Here is a 27126-nt window from a genome sequence, read left to right as displayed (position 1 = left end):
TTAGTTTATTCTTTAGAGTATCATTTCATTTATTAAAAAAAAAAAAAAAAAACATTAAAGAAACAAATTTCTTTACTCAAAAGAATAGCTCACCCAAAAATGAAAATGTACTTAACCTCAGGCCATCTGAGATGTTAAAGAGTATCATTGGAACAGATATCATTACTGTTACAAATGTATCATTACATCACTTGTTCACCAATGGATCCTCTGCAGTGAATGGGGGCCGTCAGAATGAGAGTCCAAACAGAAGATAATAACACCACAATAATCCATGTAATTCACCAAGTAATTCACACGACTCCAGTCCATCAATTAACATCTTGTGAAGCAAAAAGCTGCGTGTTTATAAGGCGCAATTCCACTATTAAGGCATTTAACTTTAAACTGTTGCTTCTGTCCAAATTACCAGTCCATAATCCATAAAAATGCTTCCTCTAGTGAAAAAGTCCATCCTCTGTCCGTCCTCTCACATCAAAATCCACTGACATATTTGTTTAGAACTGTTTCCGCTTGTAAACAGTGCTTGATCTGTGCATGTTTCTCTCCTGATTCACACAAGATAGCCTTTTCACTGGAGAAAGCAATATTAGCACATTTATTTTAGCTGGGAGCAAGTGTTCAAACTTAAAAACGTCTTGATGTATTTATTTGTTACAAACATGCAGCTTTTCACTTCACCAGATGTTCATTGATGGACTGGAGTTGTGTGGATTATTTTGTTGCCTATATCAGAACTGTCATTCTGACGGCACCCATTCACTGCAGATGATTTATTGGTGAGCAAGTGATGTAATGCTAAATTTCTCTAAATCTGGTCCCATGAAGAAACAAACTCATCTACATCTTGCATTGTCAGGGTGAGGCCAATTTTCATTTTTCTTTCATTTTTATATCCTGACCACAAGGTGCAGGGGAAGAAGACACTGAGAAAGTCACACAGTCACAGCTAGAATGAACCTGACAGAGATTTGTCTGAGAGTTTGTATCATCTGGCGCTTTGCCACCTCAATGTGTTTATGTGGACGTGTTTCATTCAAGGTGTCTCGCACCGCAACAAAAACACTTGCAACACAGCAGCAAAACCTAGCAGAGGAAGGAACAAGTGTGAAACAATGCAAGGAAGCCTGCGTGTCTGTGCAAGTGTGTGTGGAACATACTAGCGGGGCCGGAACAATGTGTGAGAGGGGCTTAACGGTCCCCCATGTTTGCTCACTGAGAGACTGACGCTCTGGTGCGTCCCACCCTTTATGTGGTAGGAAAGTTGCGGGGGTGACGGCTCACCTTGAGTGACAGGAAACTCAAAGAGGTTGCAACAAAGCTCTCATCCACGTATTAATCTTGAACGGTAGAACAGTGCTGACGCAGACCTCATCCCTCACTCATTAAATGTGTCGTTAGAAAACAGGCAAAGAGCAAAACCAAAGCTTGACAGCGCTTTAGCTGTGTGTAGGTGGAGCCATATTGTCTTTAAGTCCTCATGCATGCTGAGAGACCATATGCCACGAACAGGTTCCAAATACCTCTAAATATCAGCTGAGGCTTCCTTCCAGGCTCCCACCACACTAATGAACTATACTAATACTAATATTAATACTTATACTAATTATTATTATTATTGTTTGTTGTTACTATTATTATTATGCAATGAATAATGTATTATTAATTAAATATTAAACTTATTAATCATTCATATTATTACAAAACTCTCTGAAATACTTAATTCCAGATCCAGATCAAGATGAAACATTTGTACATATATATTTTTTGCTCTCAAGTTTGTAAAACACGACTTGCCTTTTGGTTTTAATTCATTATGCATTCCTTTTTAGTTCAAGGTCTTTTTTCATAGACAAGCTGGCTTTTTATTAAGCCAGCATTAAATATGTTCATGGCCATATTTATCAAGGGCACATTTACTTGAAAGGATGTCATTATTATTATAATTATTACATTATTAAATATTAAGTTAAATTGTACATAATTTTATGTGCAATTAAGATTGTAACAGCGTTGACACAACTTTAGGTGTTTTTTTTATAAAATTATACTTTCACTACAACTTAAATATACAAACTTTTACAAAAATACAAATACTTTTAGAGAGAATTAAACTTTTATATCATTTTTTTCAAACTTTTTTTTAATCAAACATAATGTGCATATTTTTTAAACATAATATGCATATTTGCAAAGACAAAAGCCAATAAAAAAGTTTTTTTTTTTTCTGATCTACTAAGAAAATTATTATTATTATTATTATTACAAAGCTCTCTGAAATACTTCAGAGAATTAAATATTTTTGTTAATGGCCATATTTACTATACAAATTTAAGGGCCAATTTACTTGAAAGAATGCCATTATTATTATAATTATTAATTATTAAACTAAATTGTACATCATTTTTAATAGGGAATTATGATTGTAACAGCATTGACACAACTTTAAAAAATTTTTAAGGGGTCATATGATGTTTTTTAAAGATCATTATTTTGTGTATTTGGCAGAGTCTTAACTTTGATAAAGAATATCTCTTTGGTTTTGAGACTTTAGTCTTTGCAACTTCAGGGATCTTATCTATGCACAATCAGCTTGTAACACTCCAAAGAGAAAGGAAAACTTGAAATCGCATCATATGACCCCTTTAAAGAAATTCTATTTCCACTACAATACAAAATATACTAACTTTATAAAGGCCATGAGAGAATAACATTTATATATGTATATATATATTAAACAAAATGTGCATTTTTGCTCATTGGAAGTAAGAAAAGTAATCAAAATAAATAAAAATCAAACAAACAAAAACAAAAATACCATTTAAATTTTTTCCTCAATTTTTGCTGATCTACGATGAAAAATGTCACAAATAACACATATTAATAGCTAGAGTCAGCTACTGTATTCACTGCTGTCACTGTTTACACCAATGTTAATGCGTATGACCCAAAACACGTGACAGGATCCATCAGAAGACAAGCTGATGGCTAATGAGTTAAAAAACAACCCACTGATTCTGCTAATACCGAACAAATTATTTACACATAAATGTCAAGCAAGCAGCATGGACAGGCACTCCAAAGAGCAAATGCTGCAAAAGCACAGGGTCATTATTCATCTGACGAGCTCTGAATTCTGCAAGCACTGATGGAATTTCAGGTGAAAGGACAGACTGAGAATAAAACGACGAGTACCTTTGACAGTGACGGTCCATTATTAACCAGAACTATTATCCTCAGACGGTATTAAACTATCAATCCTGATACTGTCAGACAATGCAAAAACAAAACCTGCCACTGTCTATTTAAAAGACCAAAAGCTTATATCTGTGCTTCAACATACTGTAGTGTCTCAACTTGGCATCTGTGTGGAACTAGTTGGCAGGCTGTGCTATGTTGTTAGACTCTGCCTGATAATGTGGTCTGCTATTTAAAATTCCTGTCACATGAAAGGTGTGGAAAAGGCATCATAAGGGGAAAAAAGATTTTATCAGGGAATTCATCTGAGTAAAGACCAAATGTTTATTTTGCAGTGCGGAGATGCAGAAGTGATGTTATCCATAAACACAGGGTGCCAATACAACCACATCTCTAAAACATGCTGCAGACGACTTGGGTAAGTGTATTCTACACACACACACACACACACACACAAGATAAACAGTTCCATCAGAATTTTATGGGCCTATTTTGTTTTCGAAATTCTGTAGCCCAAAATGACTGAATTTGCTCAGAATTGTTATTTTTTGTTGTTTTGCAGTGAAAACCCACCAATCATTATCCATTTAAGTCATTTGTTTTAGTGAAACTGATCGTACAGTTACCTGTAAATATTTTTTATCCATAATTACTGAAACCAACTGAACAAACAAATTTTTTTTTAATGAACTTGATTTTTATTTAATTAAAAAGTCTCTTATGCCCACCATGGGTGCATTTATTTGATGAAAAATGCAGTAAAAACAGTAATATTGAGACATATTTTTACGATTTAAAAGTACTGTTTTATACTGGAATATATTGTAAAATTGAAATTTCAGCAGCCATTACTCCAGTATTCAGTGTCTCATGATCCTTCAGAAATCATTCTAATGTGCTCATTTGGTCCTCAAGAAACATTTATTATTATTATTGATATTGCAATGTTACAAAAGATAACACCTGTATTTTCTGCAGATTGAAAACCAACCTTGAAGACAAACCTCATGACAAGCTGCCACTCAGTGATTCGACAGTGGAGACAGTGAAGTCCCTGCACCTGCAGCTGGGCAGAGAAAGAGTGCAATGCACTGCCCAGGTCATAGGTCAGACTTCAAAGTTTCTCCAGTCACTTCTGAAAATGCACTGCCTATTGCTTTTTAAAAAAACAGCTCAAAACAACATAAACATACAATGATTACACCATGTTTCAAAGATTTGATTGAACAGAGAATGGCTGCGAGACATCCAGGACATTCATACTCACAGAACCGGTTTCAACCAGTCATGTCTAAATACAAGTTCAATGCAAACAGAAAAGTCTTATGAGAGTGCAAAAATGGATATTCATATGCATTTCTTCAGCTTGTATTTGCATTCAACTTTCAGACTGAGCCACTGACCTTTTCCAATTCAGACAGCAGTCTGGGAATGCTCGGACAAAGTGACGTGGGCGACACAGAGGAATTACATAACAGACGAGTACATGACCTGGGCACAGTGCCGCCCATGTTTTCTGCATGCATTGCATACAGATATATTATAAAGCTACTAATGATGGCAGTTTTTTAATCAAGCCTCCTCATCTGCTCTACTAATTAGAGAAATAATAAAATTATGCCTAAAGGGGATTCATATTCTCTCTTTGTCTCCCACATTTTGAGTCTCATCTCTTGTCTGTTCACAGAGGACGCCACATTTGAGGTGTGTCTGGGTCTACAGACTTTGCTGGAACTCAAAGTAAGCCCTGGTTTTATTTAACCTCATTTTCAGAGTCTTGTAATGCATGGTTTCTAACCTACTAGACTTTGGCTTTTGAAAGTTTTGCATTTTCAGTTTGAGCTTAAAATGTATGGATAAAAGTCTTTTTGAAAACCACTTGCTTCAAATTGTGTTGGTCATCTAGATCAGATGTTTTTAAACTTTTTAATGCCACTGAATCTCAAATAAGATGGTTCCCTTGAGTGTATTTTCATGTATAAGAACCATTTTATACTGTAAAATGTACATAACAATTTTACTAATATATATATATATATACATACAGTACAATATACATACAAATATTATAAACATGTGTGGAATATTCACCCTCCTGGCATAAACTATGATTTTCATATATTTTTTTCATATTTTCAACATATTTTGTTATTATTAATGAATAATAATTGGCAATAATAAATATTAAGTATTTTTTTAAAATATTTAATACTTTTTTTTTCAACTTCTTCCTTTGCCCCCAGTCTGAAAATCCCTGATCTAGATCACATTTTCATAAATATAAATTAGACTTAATAAATGCAAATTACATTCTTATATTCATAGTTTAATTGTCTAATTTATAATCATACTTGGCCAGTTTCAAAGATATTTACATTTATTTACATCAATTAGCAAAATGACTTATTTGATCAAAAGGGACCTGAAGCACATTCAAAGTATCAGTTTTATCAGTAAATCAAAGCTGAAGCCATTACAGACATAACATGAAGTAAATCGAATTATGAAACAAGCAGCAAAGAAGTTCTGAGGCTATGTTAGATGGTTTCTGACACTAAGTGGGTTTGTACATGATGGGGGAGTTATTTTTTGAGCAAATATCTAAATATTGAATCAGTTCTGAATGTGGTTTGAGATTATTTCAAATGCCGGGGGGAAAATTCCCCTTTGAGGTTTACATGTGTTATGAGGAGGAAGCTAAATGCTATTAAAAGAAGAGAAAATCCTTTTTAAAGTATGATAGAGTGAGGGGATGAGAAAGAGAAAGCTAGAGAATGAAAGTGCGAGGACAGTATCTGTACAAGTATATGCAAATTACTATTCTTGTCAGAAGAAAAGATCATTTATGCAAGGAGAAGGATCCACAAAAACTAGCTTAGGCCTATGTGCTGAATAATATGTTTCAGCCACTCTTGTTTACCTGTAATATAGAAGTTTCAGTGTTTCAGTGGCAAAGCAACAACAAAACATGTCCACCAACAATTTTGTTCTACAAAGGCACAATACAGTAATTATGCTTTAACAGAAGCTGTGACCGAAATCAGGTCTTTAGACTATGATCTGTGCTGTGACATACAGGTTTGGTTCAACTGTCATCAGTTGAACCAAATCATCAGATTCAGAGAAGAGAGACTGTGAATGTTATCAAATAAATCAAAATTGAATATACAAAGCCACTGTTCTCAGTTCCAGTGTTGCCGTAGTTACGGTGTCTTTAAACGACCTGGCTCATAATTCTTATCAAAAATCTTAAAAAGGAAAGTTCATCAAGACAAACTTTGATGTTTACAAGTTTACAATAGTTTTAAAAGCTTAAAAGATTATAGCTGATTTATGCAGATCTGACAGACAGACAGACAAAGAGAGAGAGAGATTCGCAGGGTTGCTAGGCAGTTGCATGGGTGTAACTGGGTGATTGGCAGTTGCTAAGATGTTGGTTGTTAGGGTATTTCTAAGTGGCTGTTAAGGTGCAAGTGGTTGCTAGGGCAGATTCAGACAGATAGACAGTTAGACAGAATGACAGACTAAATGATAGACAGTATTATTAAGAGAACGACAGAACAATCGAACGATAGAACCATAGATAGGACAGCAGATAGAATGATAGAACAATAGATAGAACGATAGATAGAATGATAGAACAATAGACAGACAGACAGACAGACAGATAGACAGATAGATAGATAGATAGATAGATAGATAGAATAACTCATATAATACACTGGATGTGATACAGTGATCTGCTCTCTCTTGCAGTGCTGTGTGGACCTGAACTCCAGAGTGCTCCGGCTCCACAGCACAGAGCAGGAGCTTCCCTTCCTGGATCCACCTGCTTGCAGCCAGTGCCATCACCATGACAACAACAAAAACATGTGACCTCGGACCTACGTGCCCAACAGCCGCCATGACCGTACCCATGTAATCAGAGTGGAAGTCGCCAGAAGGACGCCTGCATCTGGACTGTAGTGTTCCCTTGTGCCAGATCAACATAGACAGGCCTCTCCTCTCTCATCTTTCCTTCTTTATTCTTCGTTGTTTGTTTCTGTGCTATTACAGAAATCTGCCAACTATGATTTTATATTATTATTTGCTGTGCTGAATTCGTTTTGATTAAATGTAATAAAGCTCAGGAGGAGGAAGATTGTGTTCTGACATTTTAAAATTGCCTTCATCGAAATGAAAAATGGGGTACACAGCTAATCCTTAAGAAATTGAACTGCTTGAAGATTGATGAGTAATATTCTCTAACTTGTGATTTTAATTACAATCAAAGTAAATTATATTCTTATACATTAATGTAACAGAGTCTCCTACACAATCACCAAACCTGATTTTAGCACAGTGCCGCCCATGTTTTCTGCATGCATTGCATACAGATATATTATAAAGCTACTAATGATGGCAGTTTTTTAATCAAGCCTCCTCATCTGCTCTACTAATTAGAGAAATAATAAAATTATGCCTAAAGGGGATTCATATTCTCTCTTTGTCTCCCACATTTTGAGTCTCATCTCTTGTCTGTTCACAGAGGACGCCACATTTGAGGTGTGTCTGGGTCTACAGACTTTGCTGGAACTCAAAGTAAGCCCTGGTTTTATTTAACCTCATTTTCAGAGTCTTGTAATGCATGGTTTCTAACCTACTAGACTTTGGCTTTTGAAAGTTTTGCATTTTCAGTTTGAGCTTAAAATGTATGGATAAAAGTCTTTTTGAAAACCACTTGCTTCAAATTGTGTTGGTCATCTAGATCAGATGTTTTTAAACTTTTTAATGCCACTGAATCTCAAATAAGATGGTTCCCTTGAGTGTATTTTCATGTATAAGAACCATTTTATACTGTAAAATGTACATAACAATTTTACTAATATATATATATATATACATACAGTACAATATACATACAAATATTATAAACATGTGTGGAATATTCACCCTCCTGGCATAAACTATGATTTTCATATATTTTTTTCATATTTTCAACATATTTTGTTATTATTAATGAATAATAATTGGCAATAATAAATATTAAGTATTTTTTTAAAATATTTAATACTTTTTTTTTCAACTTCTTCCTTTGCCCCCAGTCTGAAAATCCCTGATCTAGATCACATTTTCATAAATATAAATTAGACTTAATAAATGCAAATTACATTCTTATATTCATAGTTTAATTGTCTAATTTATAATCATACTTGGCCAGTTTCAAAGATATTTACATTTATTTACATCAATTAGCAAAATGACTTATTTGATCAAAAGGGACCTGAAGCACATTCAAAGTATCAGTTTTATCAGTAAATCAAAGCTGAAGCCATTACAGACATAACATGAAGTAAATCGAATTATGAAACAAGCAGCAAAGAAGTTCTGAGGCTATGTTAGATGGTTTCTGACACTAAGTGGGTTTGTACATGATGGGGGAGTTATTTTTTGAGCAAATATCTAAATATTGAATCAGTTCTGAATGTGGTTTGAGATTATTTCAAATGCCGGGGGGAAAATTCCCCTTTGAGGTTTACATGTGTTATGAGGAGGAAGCTAAATGCTATTAAAAGAAGAGAAAATCCTTTTTAAAGTATGATAGAGTGAGGGGATGAGAAAGAGAAAGCTAGAGAATGAAAGTGCGAGGACAGTATCTGTACAAGTATATGCAAATTACTATTCTTGTCAGAAGAAAAGATCATTTATGCAAGGAGAAGGATCCACAAAAACTAGCTTAGGCCTATGTGCTGAATAATATGTTTCAGCCACTCTTGTTTACCTGTAATATAGAAGTTTCAGTGTTTCAGTGGCAAAGCAACAACAAAACATGTCCACCAACAATTTTGTTCTACAAAGGCACAATACAGTAATTATGCTTTAACAGAAGCTGTGACCGAAATCAGGTCTTTAGACTATGATCTGTGCTGTGACATACAGGTTTGGTTCAACTGTCATCAGTTGAACCAAATCATCAGATTCAGAGAAGAGAGACTGTGAATGTTATCAAATAAATCAAAATTGAATATACAAAGCCACTGTTCTCAGTTCCAGTGTTGCCGTAGTTACGGTGTCTTTAAACGACCTGGCTCATAATTCTTATCAAAAATCTTAAAAAGGAAAGTTCATCAAGACAAACTTTGATGTTTACAAGTTTACAATAGTTTTAAAAGCTTAAAAGATTATAGCTGATTTATGCAGATCTGACAGACAGACAGACAAAGAGAGAGAGAGATTCGCAGGGTTGCTAGGCAGTTGCATGGGTGTAACTGGGTGATTGGCAGTTGCTAAGATGTTGGTTGTTAGGGTATTTCTAAGTGGCTGTTAAGGTGCAAGTGGTTGCTAGGGCAGATTCAGACAGATAGACAGTTAGACAGAATGACAGACTAAATGATAGACAGTATTATTAAGAGAACGACAGAACAATCGAACGATAGAACCATAGATAGGACAACAGATAGAATGATAGAACAATAGATAGAACGATAGATAGAATGATAGAACAATAGACAGACAGACAGACAGACAGATAGACAGATAGATAGATAGATAGATAGATAGATAGAATAACTCATATAATACACTGGATGTGATACAGTGATCTGCTCTCTCTTGCAGTGCTGTGTGGACCTGAACTCCAGAGTGCTCCGGCTCCACAGCACAGAGCAGGAGCTTCCCTTCCTGGATCCACCTGCTTGCAGCCAGTGCCATCACCATGACAACAACAAAAACATGTGACCTCGGACCTACGTGCCCAACAGCTGCCATGACCGTACCCAAGTAATCAGAGAGGAAGTTGACAGAAGGATGCCTGCATCTGGACTGTAGTGTTCCCTTGTGCCAGATCAACATAGACAGGCCTCTCCTCTCTCATCTTTCCTTCTTTATTCTTCGTTGTTTGTTTCTGTGCTATTACAGAAATCTGCCAACTATGATTTTATATTATTATTTGCTGTGCTGAATTCGTTTTGATTAAATGTAATAAAGCTCAGGAGGAGGAAGATTGTGTTCTGACATTTTAAAATTGCCTTCATCGAAATGAAAAATGGGGTACACAGCTAATCCTTAAGAAATTGAACTGCTTGAAGATTGATGAGTAATATTCTCTAACTTGTGATTTTAATTACAATCAAAGTAAATTATATTCTTATACATTAATGTAACAGAGTCTCCTACACAATCACCAAACCTGATTTTATACTTTTAAATGTCAAAAAAAAAAAAAAAAATCAGCACGTTTCTTTCGCAAAAACCTCAAATTTAGCTAGAAGTCTCTCGTCCGAAACTGCCTTTTACTAACGAAGACTGTGTTTTCGAACCTCATTTCCCTTTAGAAAGCCAACTCTGCCCTTAGATGATAAGAAGGACTTCAGCCAGCCCAATCAAATGTTAATTGAGCCCTTGGGCTGCAATCTCACTCAATGACCCCCAAACCAAGCAAAACACTTCATCTGCATGATTTTATAGACTTCCCCCTAGTATTTTTCTGTTTTTGGTGTGTAGGACTGAATAAATGCAATGATTGTCACCTGCAAGTGTTTTCTTTTAGAACGGTTGAATTCTCTTTATCTAGAAACCCTGTTCTATTGTTGCTTAAGTCTGTCCTCATCATAACCAGAAGCATTTTCTCCACCGCCCACACTTTGCTTATTGTTCTGTTTGTTTGTTCATGAAGCACAACTACGACTGTCTTAGTACAGCCAAAAGCTCCAACTAAAATGCCAGCCGATGACCTAAAGGGCATCTAAGTCGCACACAAACTCACCCTAAACGGTGTGGATAATTAAATTGTTGGCAACTACGACTGTCTTAGTACAGCCAAAAGCTCCAACTAAAATGCCAGCCGATGACCTAAAACGGTGTGGATAATTAAATTGTTGACACACAATGCTCAATTACCCTCATCTGGCCTTTTAACACTATGGATGACCTTTCAGTGAAGGACATCCATATATTTGCTGATTTTATGTTCTTCTCTTTCTTTCTATGCTGTGTGAGGGCCAACTGTACGAAAAAAAAGTTTATTTTTGGTGTTTTTTTTGGTTTCCTTTTCTCTGAACAGTATTTTCTCTGCCTAAACAAAATAAATATGTATTCTGGCTATGAAGGTCTCTGCTCGTCCTCAATGCACTTGCTCTACTGCTGGCAAAAACAGTGAAAACACAGTGCTGTTCCTCAATCTTGCACTTGAAGGTTCCACACAGAGGTTCACGTGGCTGTAATGCTGGTTTGCCCGGGGCAGTAAATGGGCTATTTTAAGCTTCTTTCATCTGATGATGGAGGGAAACGATGTTCCCACAACCATACAGAGCCACATGGGATGACATCATTGACCCTCTGCTAAGGGCAGGCTGCTCCTGTTCCAACCAGCATGAAGACTGAAAACATAGCCCCAAATTGCTCTATTTATCACAGTCTAAAAAACATAAAATCCACCCATTCTTTTAAAAAGCAATGGAACAATACTCTAATATATTAATATATAATATTTAGAAATGTACATTATATATATAATTCTTAATAAAATTAACATCTCTCGCATAACAGTCAAAATAAATGAAATGAATGAAACTCTAGTAAAATGCAAACATGCATAAAATTTACTACTGGTTATCCCAATACAACTATAATACAATCTACTTAAAATATAATGAATATTAAATTAACATATTATTTCCATATTATTTTTTTACTTATAAATGTTTGTCTATATATGTTTATAAGTTACATACATATAATCACTACTGCAATAATATATTACTATAATATTTAAAAATGTTATTATAAATATATACATCAATATACATATATATATATATATATATATATACATATATATATATATATATATATATATATATATACATACATACACGCATAGAGTTCACTATTGGTTATAGAATCACAATACAACTGCAAAATATACATATATAGTATATAGTAAAATAGTCATTTGATTTATATATGTACATTAATAAATAAATATTATTACATACAAGCCAAAATTTGGTAACACTTTATTTTAAGGTGTCCTTGTTACACATGTTACATGCACTTACTATTATAATAACAATAAATTATGCATAATTACATGCAAGTAACCCTAAACCAAACCCTAATCCTAACCCCACCCATATGGTAAGTAGGCTACATGCAGTTAATTAATATTACTCAATACTTAAATGTATATGTACAATGTAACAAGGACAACTTAAAATAAAGTGTAAGCCAAAAAAAACCTTGTGTACCACCCTAAAAGGAATCAAACTTTAGTAACATGCTGATTTATTCACTGAATCAACAGACAAGATATTTTTTGTATGGCTGTTATTTCAAATGTAAACAGGAAATTCCATAGGGAATGCAGCAGATGTATGAGACTAAGAGGCAGGGAATGAGCTTCCTTACAGCACACAGGTGGGGTCAGGGGTCAAGCTTTGATTGACACCTTGATAGAAAACCACAGAAATAAACAGAACAGTGCCAGCCCCTTCTCAACACCAATCCCATCCATTGCCGAGCTCTCCCCGCAGGGATCGGGAAAAATCCGCCTCGAGTGTGCAGGTGGAAAGAGAAGCATTGACTAGAGGAAAAGACTCGCATGCACGGCATGCTGTACACCAGATTTGCAAGTCCAACATGAAGCGAAGGAGGAATAAGAAGGAAAGGGCATCTTCCTGTCCATAATGAACAACGCTAAGAGATTGGAGTTTTCACAGAATCACAGCGGAAGGATCACAGCGGTGTTTAATATCAAGATCTAATGAGCTTTGCACTTCTAACAGCACAAGCGACGGAGGAACACATTAAACAGCAACCCCGCTGCCAGCGGGATAAACATAGGGGCTTATTAAAACTGCCATTTGTGTTTCCATCGACAGGAGCGCCTCTGAGGGGGCTGATGAGATGATAGAATGAGGGACTATTAGGACCAGCGCTAGAGGAGTTAAGTGTCCATTAAGAAAATGGCAGGAAACGGAGAACGAAGAGGCCGGCGTGTGGAGCCTCTTGAAGATATCGCCTCGCTGTCAATCAACGGGCTGGAATCCCAATCTGTCTCGCACGGATGCAAGGGTGGAAGACAGACACTGGCATTAGTTACAGGGATTTGGAGAGGCATAATCTTTCATGATTCACTCCCTTCCCACCACGATCAGAAGTGACTGGGTTAAAAGAGGCCAGCGGTATTCGCCGAGGGCTCTTCTATTGCACATAAAGAGGATATATTATTATGAAATGGGTTTATATAAGATAAACACATTTAAAGTAAATGACCCTGATGTGAACTAAATAAGAATAGGAGGGTTAAGACAAGATGACTTTGGACCACTTTGCCAAAGCTGATATCATGCAAGACGCACTTGATTAACATAATCCTGGGTTATCTGGTTTCATTTTTCTGTGTAGATTTTATGAAGTTAATAACAAGAACAGCACGTGAGCAGCAAGTAACATGTTTTAGTAAGTGCTTGTTCATTTGTACCAATAATCTTCACCTCTTCTGCAGCTCTCAAATCAAATACTGTATAATGCAGGTTTGACGGCATTATGATTAGTTACACGAACCAGTGATATTTGTTTGATGTTTAATGATGATACTGATGTCCAACCTGAAGAATAAGCTTGATTTGAGCATAATTTGATTTGAGAGATGCAGCAGAAGTAACAATAAGTAACTTATCTGGGGGTTTTTTCACTAAAATATCTGTCTACTCCTCGCACAAAGCTTTGGTATGGCTTCAGAATACCTGTAAAAAAGAGCAAACCCTGTGACTATGACCTCACAATTATAAATAGAATGGTTTTAAGATGATGGGTTACTATTTGTCTAATTCAGAGTTCATAAGTTTTGATAATGCCAGTGTTTTTACTCCAGACTACATGATCCTTCAGAAATCAGTCCAATATGCTTATTTCGTGCTCAAGAAAACGTCTTATTATTATCAAAGTTTAAAACAGTTGTGCTGTTTAATGTTTTGGTCACACTTTATTTTAAGGTCTAATACTCGCTATTAACAAACCATTAACTATGACTTTTGCATCAGTAAACTCCTAATTTGCTGCTTATTAATAGTAAGTAAGGCAGTTGTTAATTTTAGGTATTGGGTAGGGTTAGGGATGTAGAATATGGTCATGCAGAATATGTGCTTTATAATACTAATAAACAGCCAATATGTTAATAATAGGCATGTTAATAAGCAACTAGTAGATAGTGAGAATTGGTCCCTATACTAAAGTGTTACCAATATTTTTGTGGAAACCATGATGACTAGAACAGAATTTGAGATTGACGAATAGAATTTAAAATAGTAATCTTTTGTAACAGTATAAATGTCTTTACTGTCATTTTTGATCAATTCAAATGCCCTTGCTGAACAAAAGTATTTTCAAACAGTAGTGCATACACACTTTCAGTTAAAGGGGTCATCAGATGCCCATTTTCCACAAGTTGATATGATTCTTTAGGGTCTTAATGAAAAATCTGTACCATACTTTGGTTAAAATTTCTCAATGGTAGTGTAAAAAACACCCCTTTTACCCTGTCAAAATCAGCTCTGTTTTCAGCACGCGGTTCTAGTCCATGTTGCTTTAAATGCTAATGAGCTCTGCTGACCCCGCCCCTCTCTTCCGTGGGTGACAAGCCGTTCTGGAGACCAGTGAGAAGAAAGCACACCTCTTTTTTACTCTTTTCCAGGAGCTTCCCCAGGTGAATTCATTTCATCTTCGCAAAGTAATCTTCTCTGACCCCGTTTGGCCCACTCAAACGGTTTTGAAATGAAAGCAAATTGTGCTGTGCCCCGAAAAATTGAAAAGATGTGTACGTGGCGCAAGAGTCTCTTGAACCTCTGTGGTGGAATTCACATAAAAACACTTTCAAAAGAACAGCATCTGGCACAGTCTGAGGGGTTTTGACTACATTTTTCCGAAGGAAAAAAAAATGGTACAAAAGATGTTATTATGGCAGCACCTTTCAAAAGGTACTAATATGCTCCATTTAGGTATTAATATTTACACTTTAGGTACTAATACGTACCTTTAAGGTATCAGTATGCACCCTTTAGGGTAAATAAGGTACAAAAGTTTAACTTTTGAAAAGGTACAGCACAAGTGACAGCTTTTGTACCTTTTTTTCTGAAAGTGAATATGACGTTGAGCTTATTGGTATTTGCCAATATTATTATACTTTGTCACATACAGACATTACATATAGGCTAATTCTGTTTTTTATTTAGTAGATAGAATAGAAAAAATAGAAAGCTAGTGTTTGTTTGTTTTTAGTTGTGTATGTTGTGAATTAGTCAAACTACATGAGAATACATAGCGACATTTGAACACTGCAACATAATTCGATCTGCCGGAATTTTGTTAGACCTAATCAAACAAAAATGTGTAATATGAATCAAAATAATAATTGAACATTTGTGTAGGATATAGGCTAAGCTAACATGCTAATTTGAACATATGTATACATTATATGCCAACAGGCTAATTTGAACATTTATAGGCCAAGCTAACAGACTTATTTATCTATTCGCGTAGGGTATCGTCTAAGCTAAAATGCTCATTTGAACAATAGTGTCCCCCACAGCTAAGCTAAGTGTCTAAATTCAATATCTGCAAAGTGCACTATAGGCTAAGCTAACAGGCTAATTTGACCAATTATATAAGGTATGGGCTAAGCTAAAATGTTAATTTGAACGTTTGTGAGGGGTCTAGCTAAGCTAAAACATTTGTGAAGAGTATAGGCTAAGCTAACAAGCTAATTTGACCAATTATATAAGGTATGGGCTAAGCTAAAATGTTAATTTGAACGTTTGTGAGGGGTCTAGCTAAGCTAAAACATTTGTGAAGAGTATAGGCTAAGCTAACAAGCTAATTTGACCAATTATATAAGGTATGGGCTAAGCTAAAATGTTAATTTGAACGTTTGTGAGGGGTCTAGCGGAGCTAAAACATCTGTGAAGAGTATAGGCTAAGCTAACAGGCTAATTTGACCAATTATATAAGGTATGGGCTAAGCTAAAATGTTAATTTGAACGTTTGTGAGGGGTCTAGCTAAGCTAAAACATTTGTGAAGAGTGTAGGCTAAGCTAACAGGCTAATTTAAATATTTGCATATGCTATAGGCTTAGCTAACATGCGGTTAGCCAGGAAAACCAAAGCTAACTAAAAAAAAAATAAACAAGAAAGAATGAGAAAGTTTGTAAATGTATTTGATAAGGTTTTATTTATTTTAATTTCACTACCATGTTAGTTAATTACTGTTCTTTGTAAATTTAAAATGTACATCAGACATTTTTTCAGACATTGAATAGAGAGCACCCAATAAAGTCACTGGCTTAATTCAATGACACCATTTTTCCTGGCACTTATCCGTAAATATAGGGTTCAGCAGATGATCGCTGGTTTGAATGGTGCATTCTGGGAATTTATGGGGAATGTTTTACTGCACTGGAATGATTTTGACAACGGAACAGTCCTAGAAAAGGTCAACTCCCTGGGAAGTGCATTTGGGATTAAGACACACCCACAGACGTTATAAAGGATTCTCAGTGTAAATTACAGGAATTCTTTGCTTTTCTTTGCGCAAATACACAATCACTAACACCTGAAACCTCTAATAAACTCAGACACATACACAGACACACTGCTGAAGCCTGCAGCACAAACAAATTCAAACAACTTTCATATTTTGGCCGAGGAGACTCCCATGGGTGGTCTGTTCCCAGGGTCAGCTATCAGCTGGCTCCACATCAGCTTGTTTTTTGCCCAATGTTTTCTTACAGCTGGGCAATGAGTTCAGTTCACACAGAATTAATCAAACACGCCTCCCATTTAGAATTCACGATGACAGTTTCCATACTAAAAACTATCAATAACACACAGCCAAAGCCACCACAGACTTCACGTCACATAATGCCACTAAATTCACAGTGTGACCCTGAGGAGTAGGTTTCTCTGATGGCTACTGTGCCCATATATGGTAAAACAGGAAGTAGCTTTGCCATTCGGGTCTTTTTCCTACTCTGCACTTTCAAGGGAAAATCCTTTTGTGCATGGATTTTTTAGGTGGCTGAGGGATCAAACTAAATTACAGTCTCTGAACTGCTGTTATATTTCTCAGAATAGATTAACAGTAGTAGACAGTTAGTATCTTTAGATACACACACCATTAGATGATGCACACATTCATTTCTTCCTTACTAAAAAAGTTTTATACAGTTTTGCTCAAAATTATGCATACCCTTGGTAAATATGATCAAAGAAGGCTGTGAAAATAAATCTGCATTGTTTATCCACTTGATCTTTCATTCAAAAAAAAAAAAAAAAAATCTAACCTTTAATTAAAGTAAAAAAAAAATCACATTATGAAATAAATATTTTTCTCTAATACAGTAAGAGGACATGTGTCTATATCGTCCTAATGCACGGTGAAGAGGAGAGTTTGAGTGGCCAAATACTCCAAGGATCACAGCTGGAGAACTGCAGAAAATAGTTGAGTCTTGGGGTCAGGAAGCCTCACAAAAAAAACAAAAAACAATGTTCTTTGGGAGGGTTTAAAAAAAAAACTAGAAAAGAAAACACTCTCATCCAAAAACAAACTCCAGCATATTTATTTGCTAGACATGACTGGAGCTTTAAACGGGACTGGGTTCAATGGTCAGATGAAACAAAAAAAATGAGCTTTTTAGCAGCAAACACTCAAGATGGGTTTGGTGCACACAGGGATAAAAAAGTACCCCATGTGTACAATGAAATATACTGCTGGATCTTTAATGTTGTGGGCCTATATTTCTGCTGGAGGTCCTGGACATCTTGTTCAGATAGATGGCATAATGGATTCTATAGAATACCAATGGATAAAAAATTAAAAACTGACTGTCCATGCTAGAAATCTTATAATGGGCCATGGTTTGATCTTCCAACAGGACAATGATCCAAAAACAAGATCAAAATCAAAACAAACATGGGTCACTGAGAACAAAAGCAAGCTTCTGCCCTGGCCAACCCAGTTCCCTGAGCTGAACCCTATAGAAAATGAGTGTGGTGAACTGAAGAGGAGAAGCATCAACATACAGCTGGAAATCTGAAGGGTCTGGAGAGATTCTGGATGAAGGAATGGTCTGATCTCTTGTCAGATGTTCTCTAAACTCTTCAGGCATAATAGGTGAAGACTCACAGCTGTTCTCTTGGCAAAAGGAGGTTACAAAAAGTATTGGATAAAAGGGTATGATTAATTGTGACCAATGTGTATTAGAGAAAAACATTTATTTCATAATGAGATTTCTCTCCCATTTTAAATTCTTATTCTACAATTAAAGGTTAGATTTAGTAAATTTGTAAAATAAAATATCTAAAGGATTGATGATACAGATTAATTTTCACAGCCTTCTTTGATCATATTTACCAAGGTTATGAATAATTTTGAGTACAACTGTAGAAAGAAATGAATAGCACTTTTCGAAAAAAATATTGTTTGAAATCATAAACATCATGTTTTATTTTACATGGAGTGGGTTGCCTCACGGGGGCAGCCATTTTGAAATCACAAGACCAATGTTGTTATTGTTAACTAAAATTAAAACTAATTAAAAATCATTTTCAGTAACTGAAATAAAGCTGAAATAAAATAAAATATAAATACTTTAAACTTAAATCTTGAATGAAAATTAGACATGTTGATTTGGCAACTAACTGAAATAAGTGATGTTAAAGTTGAAAGACTAAAATTACGTTTAAGTAAAATTATGTTTAAGTAAATTAAACCTAACTAGTAATATTAAACATGAATAAAAATGACAAAACATAACAAATTTACTTAAGCTTAAAAGAACATTTAAAAATTAAAGCTAATGCAACAAAATAATAATAATAATTAATATATAATACTAAAATAAAAATACTAATATAACATTTCACAAGACTTGGGAAAGCTTTGCTGCACAATACTTTTTTTGCTGTGTTTTGTTTTGTGGTACTAATTTTGTATATTATTATTATTAAATATAATAAATTATTATAATTATAAAATAACATTTCTTTTAATTTATTTAGTTTTGAGAGATTCTTGGTGTATTGATAATCGTTTTTTTTTCTCTTTTCAATAACTGTTGAGGGAGAAATCCTAAATGGTAAAAGCCAAATAAACATAGTTAGTTTATACTTTCCAGTCTTCAATAATAATTAGTTTAATTCGCTTTCACAAGATTCTCAGTTGTTGACCGCCAGTGTGTGAACTCTTGAAAGGGTAAAGCTGTGTTTGAGTTCAGTGAAGTTTATTTATAATAATTATACAACTTTCAGATTTTAAACCAAGAAATGTAAATATTATATATTTATAATGGGATTAAAAAAAAAAAATCAGCTTACCATTTATGTAATGTAACATACTGTATAACAATATAATTATTTTGTGAGGAATTATGAAAATAGACTGCATGTGTTTCACCGATTCCAGTACAACCTCCTGATTAAAGTGGCTCCAAATGGTCTGAGAAGAAACAGTGACGAATGAATGAACTGAAAAGCAATAGTAGCAAATGACAGACATAGACACAGAGGAAATATCTTGATGTACTTTTATTAAAAGTCTATTTACAGAAATGAAGAGTCGTGATTCATTCTGTGTCGTCTTTCGCTATGTTCCCGTAGAGCACGTCTCCAATGAGTTTCCGAACCGCTACTGTATCATTGATATCTGTAAGGTGCACAAACACACACACCCAGAGTTTTTATGCTCATTTGGTGATGATTCTCAGCTTTCCTGCAGGATGCAAAACACTGAAGATGGTGTAGAAACAAACCAAAGCATATTTCAAGCCTGCATGTGTGTGTATGTGGGTGTTATGAATAGAAATGTGCCGAAAGCACTGCGTAAATTAATTATAAATTCAAAAAATGGGCACGAACTGAGCCCTTTTTGTTGACAGAATCCATTTTAGACTCATCGAAGATATTTTGGAAATGCCACGAGGAACATTCATCAGAGCTCCAAAAAGCCTTAATACTAATTCATGCCTCCTAATGCTTTTTAAAATATCCCTTTGAATACATTTGCATAAAATAGTTCTTTTACAGATTCAGTAAAATTCAACTAAAACAAACTCTCCAATTTACTACTACTTAATATTTGATAAACCCATATTTTTTAAATGTTACCTCTGGGAATCAAAAAGTCAGTAATTAACCTAGAAATAAAAGCTGTCTTGAACAGAGAAACACATCTGTTAAACATTCCAAAATTGACTAAGTATAAATAATATAATATAACATAGAATAGAAAAAAAGGATAGAATTTACATATTACCCATTTATTGGTAAACATATTGACCTTATGTGCCTAGTTTGGCATGAATCTCCACCTACAGTTTATCCTACAATCATCACGAATCGTCTACCAACTATACCTCTCCATCTTTCGTGATTCCTCTCACCTGCAGGCGTTCAGAGCGGCGGCGGCCCGTGGCACGGTAAGCTAATCACGCTTTGAAAATCACGTTGTGGGAGCACATCAGACTCAGAAGATGAATAATTAACAGTGGCCCCAGGAAGTCAAGCTGGCTTTTCATTAACAACTGTGCATGTGGCAGGAGTCTGAGTGAGCAGAATGACCTGACCCCCTTCGGCCCAGTCAAACGCTTTTGAATACGAAGTCAAATTGTGCCGGGTCTCAAGAAATTGAAATGATGTGGCACAAGAACACGAGTTCAAGGGTCTCTTCAGCCCCTGCGGTGGAATTCGCACTTAAACACTTTCAGAAGAACGACATCTGTGCAGGGTTATTTTTACACCAGAGATCTTTTTGTATGCCAGGTTGCCATTTTACACAGGAAAATTCTAGACTAGAGTTTAAAATTAGTATTGATTAATAATATAATCTCTCTTAACCATTATCGGACATAGTTTCAACACTAAAATGCTTTTGCTTCATAACTATGTAATGGCATGCGCTTTGTAGATGTGTGTTTACTACTCACAATTTAGATTTTGTACAGTTATAAATGTATTCAGAAACTTGATTTCTCTTATACATCCTATTTTTCCCCAGCTCATCCAGATGGTGATTGTGAGCAATGTTGAGCTCTACAAACAATCACACACAAACACAGACAGACGTCCACTGACTCACCCACTCCCAGTCTGTGAAGCAGGTCTGGATACTCGGGTCTCTCTTCCAGCACACCCAGCAGGTTGGTGGGCTCCATCCTCTCCAGCTCCACCCTCCAGTACACATAGATCTTATGGTTAAAGCTCACGTAGACCAGGCAGGGGCTGTTCCTCCCATCTTTACACGCATACTGGCCTAATGGAGAAAATTAAAGCATGATAAAGAGAATATATTACATTAAAGACTAGAATAAATGGGAGTCAAAATCCCCTAAAAGTGGCAATGGGAGTGGAAAGTTCTACAGGTGATATACTGACAATTCGCAAATTAAAGAACACAGATGTTTCCATAATGACCAATGCAATCTATCAAGACCAAATTAGCAACTATCGCATTCACGCTGAGCGTAAAATCAGATAAGACAAGCTTTTTTGGGTGTTAAATAATGGCGCAAATACCAGTAAATTGACTACTACAAACCCCCATAAATATTGTGTCTGAAAAGGAAACTCCTACAAATGCATATGAAATATAACGTCAGTCGCAAAAATAACCATGTCCATGTCTTTTCATTGCTATTTTTTTTTTACTGCATGTAATACTAGTAAAGAAAATGGGAGTGGAAAGTTCTACAGGTGATCTACTGACAATTCGCAAATTAAAGAACACAGATGTTTCCATAATGACCAATGCAATCTATCAAGACCAAATTAGCAACTATCGCATTCACGTTGAGCGTAAAATCAGATAAGACAAGCTTTTTTGGGTGTTAAATAATGGCACAAATACCAGTAAATTGACTACTACAAACCCCCATAAATATTGTGTCTGAAAAGGAAACTCCTACAAATGCATATGAAATATAACGTCAGTCGCAAAAATAACCATGTCCATGTCTTTTCATTGCTATTTTTTTTTACTGCATGTAATACTAGTAAATAATTTTTTTTTTTTTTAACTCCAGCGATTGCTCTGTTGCAAGCTGTTAGTAAATACAGCCCTATATTACTACATGTCAAAAATATAAAATAATAGTGTTTAAATAACTTACATTTTATAAATATAAATTAAATAAATATAATTAATAATACAATTAAATTTTAACATATAATATAATATTTAATATTTTTATATATAATATTTTTATTGTAAATAATAATATTAATTCAATTAAATGATCATATTAAATGACATTTATTATAATAATTTTATATTAATGTTAAATAACCGGTATCATCAACCAGTAAGTAACATAATAATGATTAAGACAATAATAGCAAATAACTATGCATTTCAGTATAATTGATTTTATAATACAGATATCTCCAGTCTTGGATTGTAATTGGTCAATACAGCATTTCAGCAATGCTAAAATACACAATATAGTAACAGTTATTAAAATATTTGTTTATATAGATAGATAGATAGAGATTCATTCCATTTTTTAAATATTTCACATTCAATATAAAAAAATATATATATTTAACAAAAATGTATTCTTGTTCTTTACTGCCTACATATAAATGTAAGAAAATAAATGTAAAGGTTACTGTTGCTTACCAGAAATTAGTTTTATGGTTTAAAACCCACCAAGATACATCAATATAACATGAACATGATCGTGTGGTAGACGCTGATAGCTATTTGAGTTAACACCTATTGCTTAATGTTTAAATTGCACAAAAACCATAGTATCAATTATGTACATTTATGCAAAAGCTCTGTTTACTATACTTGCTAATATAAAAACATCGATCAACACGTTTCAAGCTGATAAGCTTGAATGAATGCTTATTCAATCAAACTACACCTCTGCATTTTTGTTTACACTTTTAAATGGAAAAGACAAATCAGGAATTCACTGGGGTTGTATGGACAAGGCCACGTAACCTTTCACACAGCGTCTGATCTGTTTAGCATTAGAATATGTTTTTCTCCGGAGAGACCTTGCGTGAAAGCACAGCACCTCTCCTCGACATTCCCATCATACAGCAGACTCACAGAGACTGGGGCTGAATTTTAATGAGCGCACACTGCCTCCACATTTGCTTTCTGCATTTTCACAAGATGACAATGAAGACAGGTGTATGAGCTGATAAACACTATACACACTGTGTGAGGCTTTGTTGTACATGAGTCAGTGCCTTTCAATGTCAACCTGAATGCAAGTCATGATGCTTTTGTGCACAACACATCTCTCTATCAATTTATTCCTCTTAATGCAACAATTTCAATACATCACCGATGTGCAATACAATAAGAAAAAGAGAGAGCGGAAAAAGGTGACAAAAAGAACAGGAAGGTGCAAGCAGAAATGAAAGAGAGGTACAGAAATGAAAAAGTGATATTTCCCACCCTGCAGGTTCTTTATTACCATATATTTATATAAAGAGAAAAATAGTCTTTCTGTCCTTAGTTTTAAGCATTACTCACATTATGCAGTTTTTAAAGAAACTTTTTATAGAAATGTATTAATTACATTTAAGTGCTCACATTCATATAATTCTCATTTGTAAGTCGCTTTGGATAAAAGCGTCTAATAAATGACTAAATAAATAAATATAAGTACATTCACATAAATACACTTAGCTTTTTTTTAGAAACGATTAATGCAATGCAATTTTTATGATTGTTAAGTTTAGACTTAAAAATATTTTTTATATTTTTGAAAGAAGTATCTTATATTTATTTGACTGAAAATACAGTAAAACAGTAGTATTTAAAAATATTATTACAATTTAAAATAAATGTTTTTGCGATTTGAATATATTTTAAAATGTAATTTATTCTTGTGTAATTTTCAGCAGCCATTTCTCCAGTCTTCAGTGTCACATGATCATTTAGAAATCATTCTATGCTGATTCGGTGCTCAATTATTATCTTTTTTTTTCAGTTTAAAGGCGAGTATGATCACAAATTGCTGATGGATATGGTAAGATTCAACCTGATAAAGACCATAAGAAAAGCTCACCAGCACAGAATGCGTTCACATTTTCATCAAACTGGAAGCGGACCACCATACGTGCATGATCGATGATGTAAGTTTGGCCGTCCCAAGCACAGGCCACCACTTCCTCTCTCCCATCACCCTGAATAAATGCACAAAAACTATAAAACACATCAGGTGGAGCAGCTTTTTGAAACATAGAAAACACAAAAAAGCTCTAGCATCATTTCTTTGCTGATGAAACTTGGTTTGATATTTTGTATGCAATGCAATAATATATAAAGATATTTTAAGTGTATTTAACATTGTCTTTGGTGCCATCATCACACTTACAGTGACATCCAGCTTCTGGAGGGCAAAAAGCTGGTGATCCACCTGCACAGACCACAAGAGCTTCTCAGAGCTGTCCATGAGCTTCAGCGTTCCTGAAACACCACCGTTCAACGAAAAACAACCACAACAGCTAATGAAAAACAACAACAGCTAACCAACCAATAACATCAATCCACTGCTGTCCAAACAAACGAAAAAAAACAGTGTTGAATTTGTGCTTTGTAACTGAGTGGCCATGGAGAAAGACGTGAAGAACAAGCCTACACTTATAGAGTAAAAAGCCAATCTTCATACACACCTGAGCCCAGAGTGACCAAAAACACAGCGTGTGCTTTGGTCTGTCACACTGGGCTCATGTTCTCCCCTCACCAAATAACCCTTGACATGAGGTGGTGGACTAACATCTGGACTCACCGTCTAGAGTGCAAAGAGCAAACAAGCCACCTTTAGACGAATCATCCTTAGAACCTACAGAAAATGCAAACAAGATCCTTTATAAGGAAACTGAAAATTATTCGTGATTAGCGATGGACCAATATTAAAATACGTCTAAAATACATCTTAATATAAATGCATTATATACACAATTTCATAATTCATTTTGACATTTTATTAAAATAAACGAAAACAATTATATATTTTGATTTGTGTAATTTATTTAGTTAGTTATATAATCTAAAAATATTAATATATTAAATTATTTAAAATAATTAACACAAATTACAAATATATTACATACACAAAATGTTTTTAATAAAATAATTTTTATAATATTTTTATTAAAATAAAGATTTGATATAAAATAAAAATGAATATAAAACAAAATAAAAAAATAAATATTTGATTTAAAAAATTTTAAAATATTTTTATTTTCATGTTACCGTTAGTTAAGCAATACATGTGGCCATTAATTCAATTAAAATTATTTTATATTTTGTATAAGTAAATTGAAAATAACATATTAAAAGCTAAAATAATTAGTTTTTAATGCTACAAGTGAATTTAGGCATCACAAATTATAATGTACAGAATGAAAAATGGATATTCATTTTGAGATTTGCTTATTAAATGTTAAGTGTTAGATGACAGCAAAGAAAAAATAAAAATTACATATCAAATAATGACTAATATAACACTAATTAAACAAATCTCTGATTTCAATAACCAACATGGTACCAATATGTGTCCAATGAATCCCTATTCGTGACAGTCTTTAAATGTTTATTTTTCTACTAGTGACTGAATCTTATTATTTTATCTGAATACTTTATTCTATAGTTTTTAAAGATATGCGTGCTGCATGCGTAGTATGCAATCTAAATGTATGACAACATGCTTTCTCAGTACCTCTGCGAATGCTGCCTATCAAATGAGTGGACACGTTCTTGTTATGGATGCGTCCAGTGGTAAGATGAATGACGATGTCTCTGGAAGGACCCTCCCTGTTTACACATACACAAGCGGAGTTATTCCAAAAGTCAGTTCTGCTCTGAATTATTTAGCACTGCTATAACATTAATCCTCATTGTGATTTTCTCACCTGCTAGGAGTTGCTGTGTTTTCATCCCCAGGTCCTGCAGCGCCCTCTTGTGTCCAAGAGCACATCAGAATCGCATAGCCACAGCCGGGCTGAGACACCATCAGTTCAGGGAGACCTTCTGGACTTGGGTTAACCGAGAGACTGTCAACCTGGTCAAAGCGCATAAAAAGGCTGCAATCGTTTGACTTCATGTTTACATTATGTTTGATGCATCTAGATCAGTACCTGACCCTCCAGAAGCCATTTCTTCAGTAAGACCAGCTGACCAGAGCTCAAATCTGAAGCATCAGACGGTTCCTCCCACCTGAACGCCCGCACCACCCGGTCCGTGTAGCCAACGACAAGCTCACAGCGCCCGTCTCCATCTTATAAGTGCACAAACACTTCAATATTGCATGAATTTAAAAGGTTTAGATATTTTTGAGTATGTCATATGCAAACTCCTCACCGATATCACTGATGAGCATCACTTTGGTATTAGCGGGGATGTGCTGGGTGTAACTGGGCTTCTGCTCGTCCCCGATCGAACCGTCCTGCTGACTTGAGGAGTCTGACTTGGCTGCAGCAGCACTGATATCAAACAGGTGAAACCAGCCCTCCGCACCCACCGCCACAACAAAGTTCTGCCATGCAGAAAGGCAGGTTACAAATGTGAAAGTGTGACTTTTTTTCCCATTTAAAACAAAAGAACACTAGCAAATATGTACCATGGCATTTTCTAAATGTAGAACCATTATGAATGGTGAATCTATTCTAGAGGGTCAAGGCAAAAATGGAAATAAATAATTAAATAAATAGACAAATTAATTAATTAAATCGATCATTAATTATACGTTATAATTATCAATTATATAAAATAATAAATAATGCATTATTAAAATAATATTAATGCATTCATTAAAAGTAATAATGCAACAAATTAATAATATATATATAGAATAAATTAATAATATATATATAATTTAATGCATTATTTATTATTTTTAATTTAATGCATTAATATTATTTATATATAATGTC

General features: G+C 34.7%; 2 protein-coding genes across 2 annotated transcripts in view; one reads left to right on the top strand and one right to left on the bottom strand.

Moving 5' to 3' along the window:
• The window catches only part of LOC107725649 (nuclear receptor-interacting protein 2-like), a 26492-nt gene extending 18968 nt beyond the window's left edge, over window positions 1–7524 (top strand). The window contains exons 3-6 of the mRNA XM_016534995.1: window positions 3534–3616; window positions 4177–4304; window positions 4886–4938; window positions 6955–7524. Of these exons, the coding sequence (XP_016390481.1) occupies window positions 3534–3616; window positions 4177–4304; window positions 4886–4938; window positions 6955–7074 (384 nt within the window). The 3' untranslated portion in view covers window positions 7075–7524. The remainder of the gene's footprint in view (window positions 1–3533; window positions 3617–4176; window positions 4305–4885; window positions 4939–6954) is intronic.
• Window positions 7525–19777: 12253 nt separating this feature from the next.
• Window positions 19778–27126, bottom strand: part of LOC107725625 (integrin-alpha FG-GAP repeat-containing protein 2) — an 8691-nt gene continuing 1342 nt past the window's right edge. Inside the window, exons 4-12 of the mRNA XM_016534959.1 lie at window positions 26555–26729; window positions 26332–26471; window positions 26107–26255; window positions 25914–26008; window positions 24981–25034; window positions 24567–24658; window positions 24258–24375; window positions 21308–21481; window positions 19778–19876 (exon numbers count right to left, since the gene is read on the bottom strand). Of these exons, the coding sequence (XP_016390445.1) occupies window positions 19797–19876; window positions 21308–21481; window positions 24258–24375; window positions 24567–24658; window positions 24981–25034; window positions 25914–26008; window positions 26107–26255; window positions 26332–26471; window positions 26555–26729 (1077 nt within the window). The 3' untranslated portion in view covers window positions 19778–19796. The remainder of the gene's footprint in view (window positions 19877–21307; window positions 21482–24257; window positions 24376–24566; window positions 24659–24980; window positions 25035–25913; window positions 26009–26106; window positions 26256–26331; window positions 26472–26554; window positions 26730–27126) is intronic.

The sequence above is a fragment of the Sinocyclocheilus rhinocerous genome, unplaced genomic scaffold (genome assembly GCF_001515625.1).
Source record: "Sinocyclocheilus rhinocerous isolate Xijiao unplaced genomic scaffold, SAMN03320098_v1.1 scaffold153, whole genome shotgun sequence".
Lineage (NCBI taxonomy): Eukaryota > Metazoa > Chordata > Actinopteri > Cypriniformes > Cyprinidae > Sinocyclocheilus > Sinocyclocheilus rhinocerous.
The sequence above is the reverse complement of the archived record's forward strand: the minus strand, read 5'-3'. Positions and strand labels throughout refer to the sequence as shown.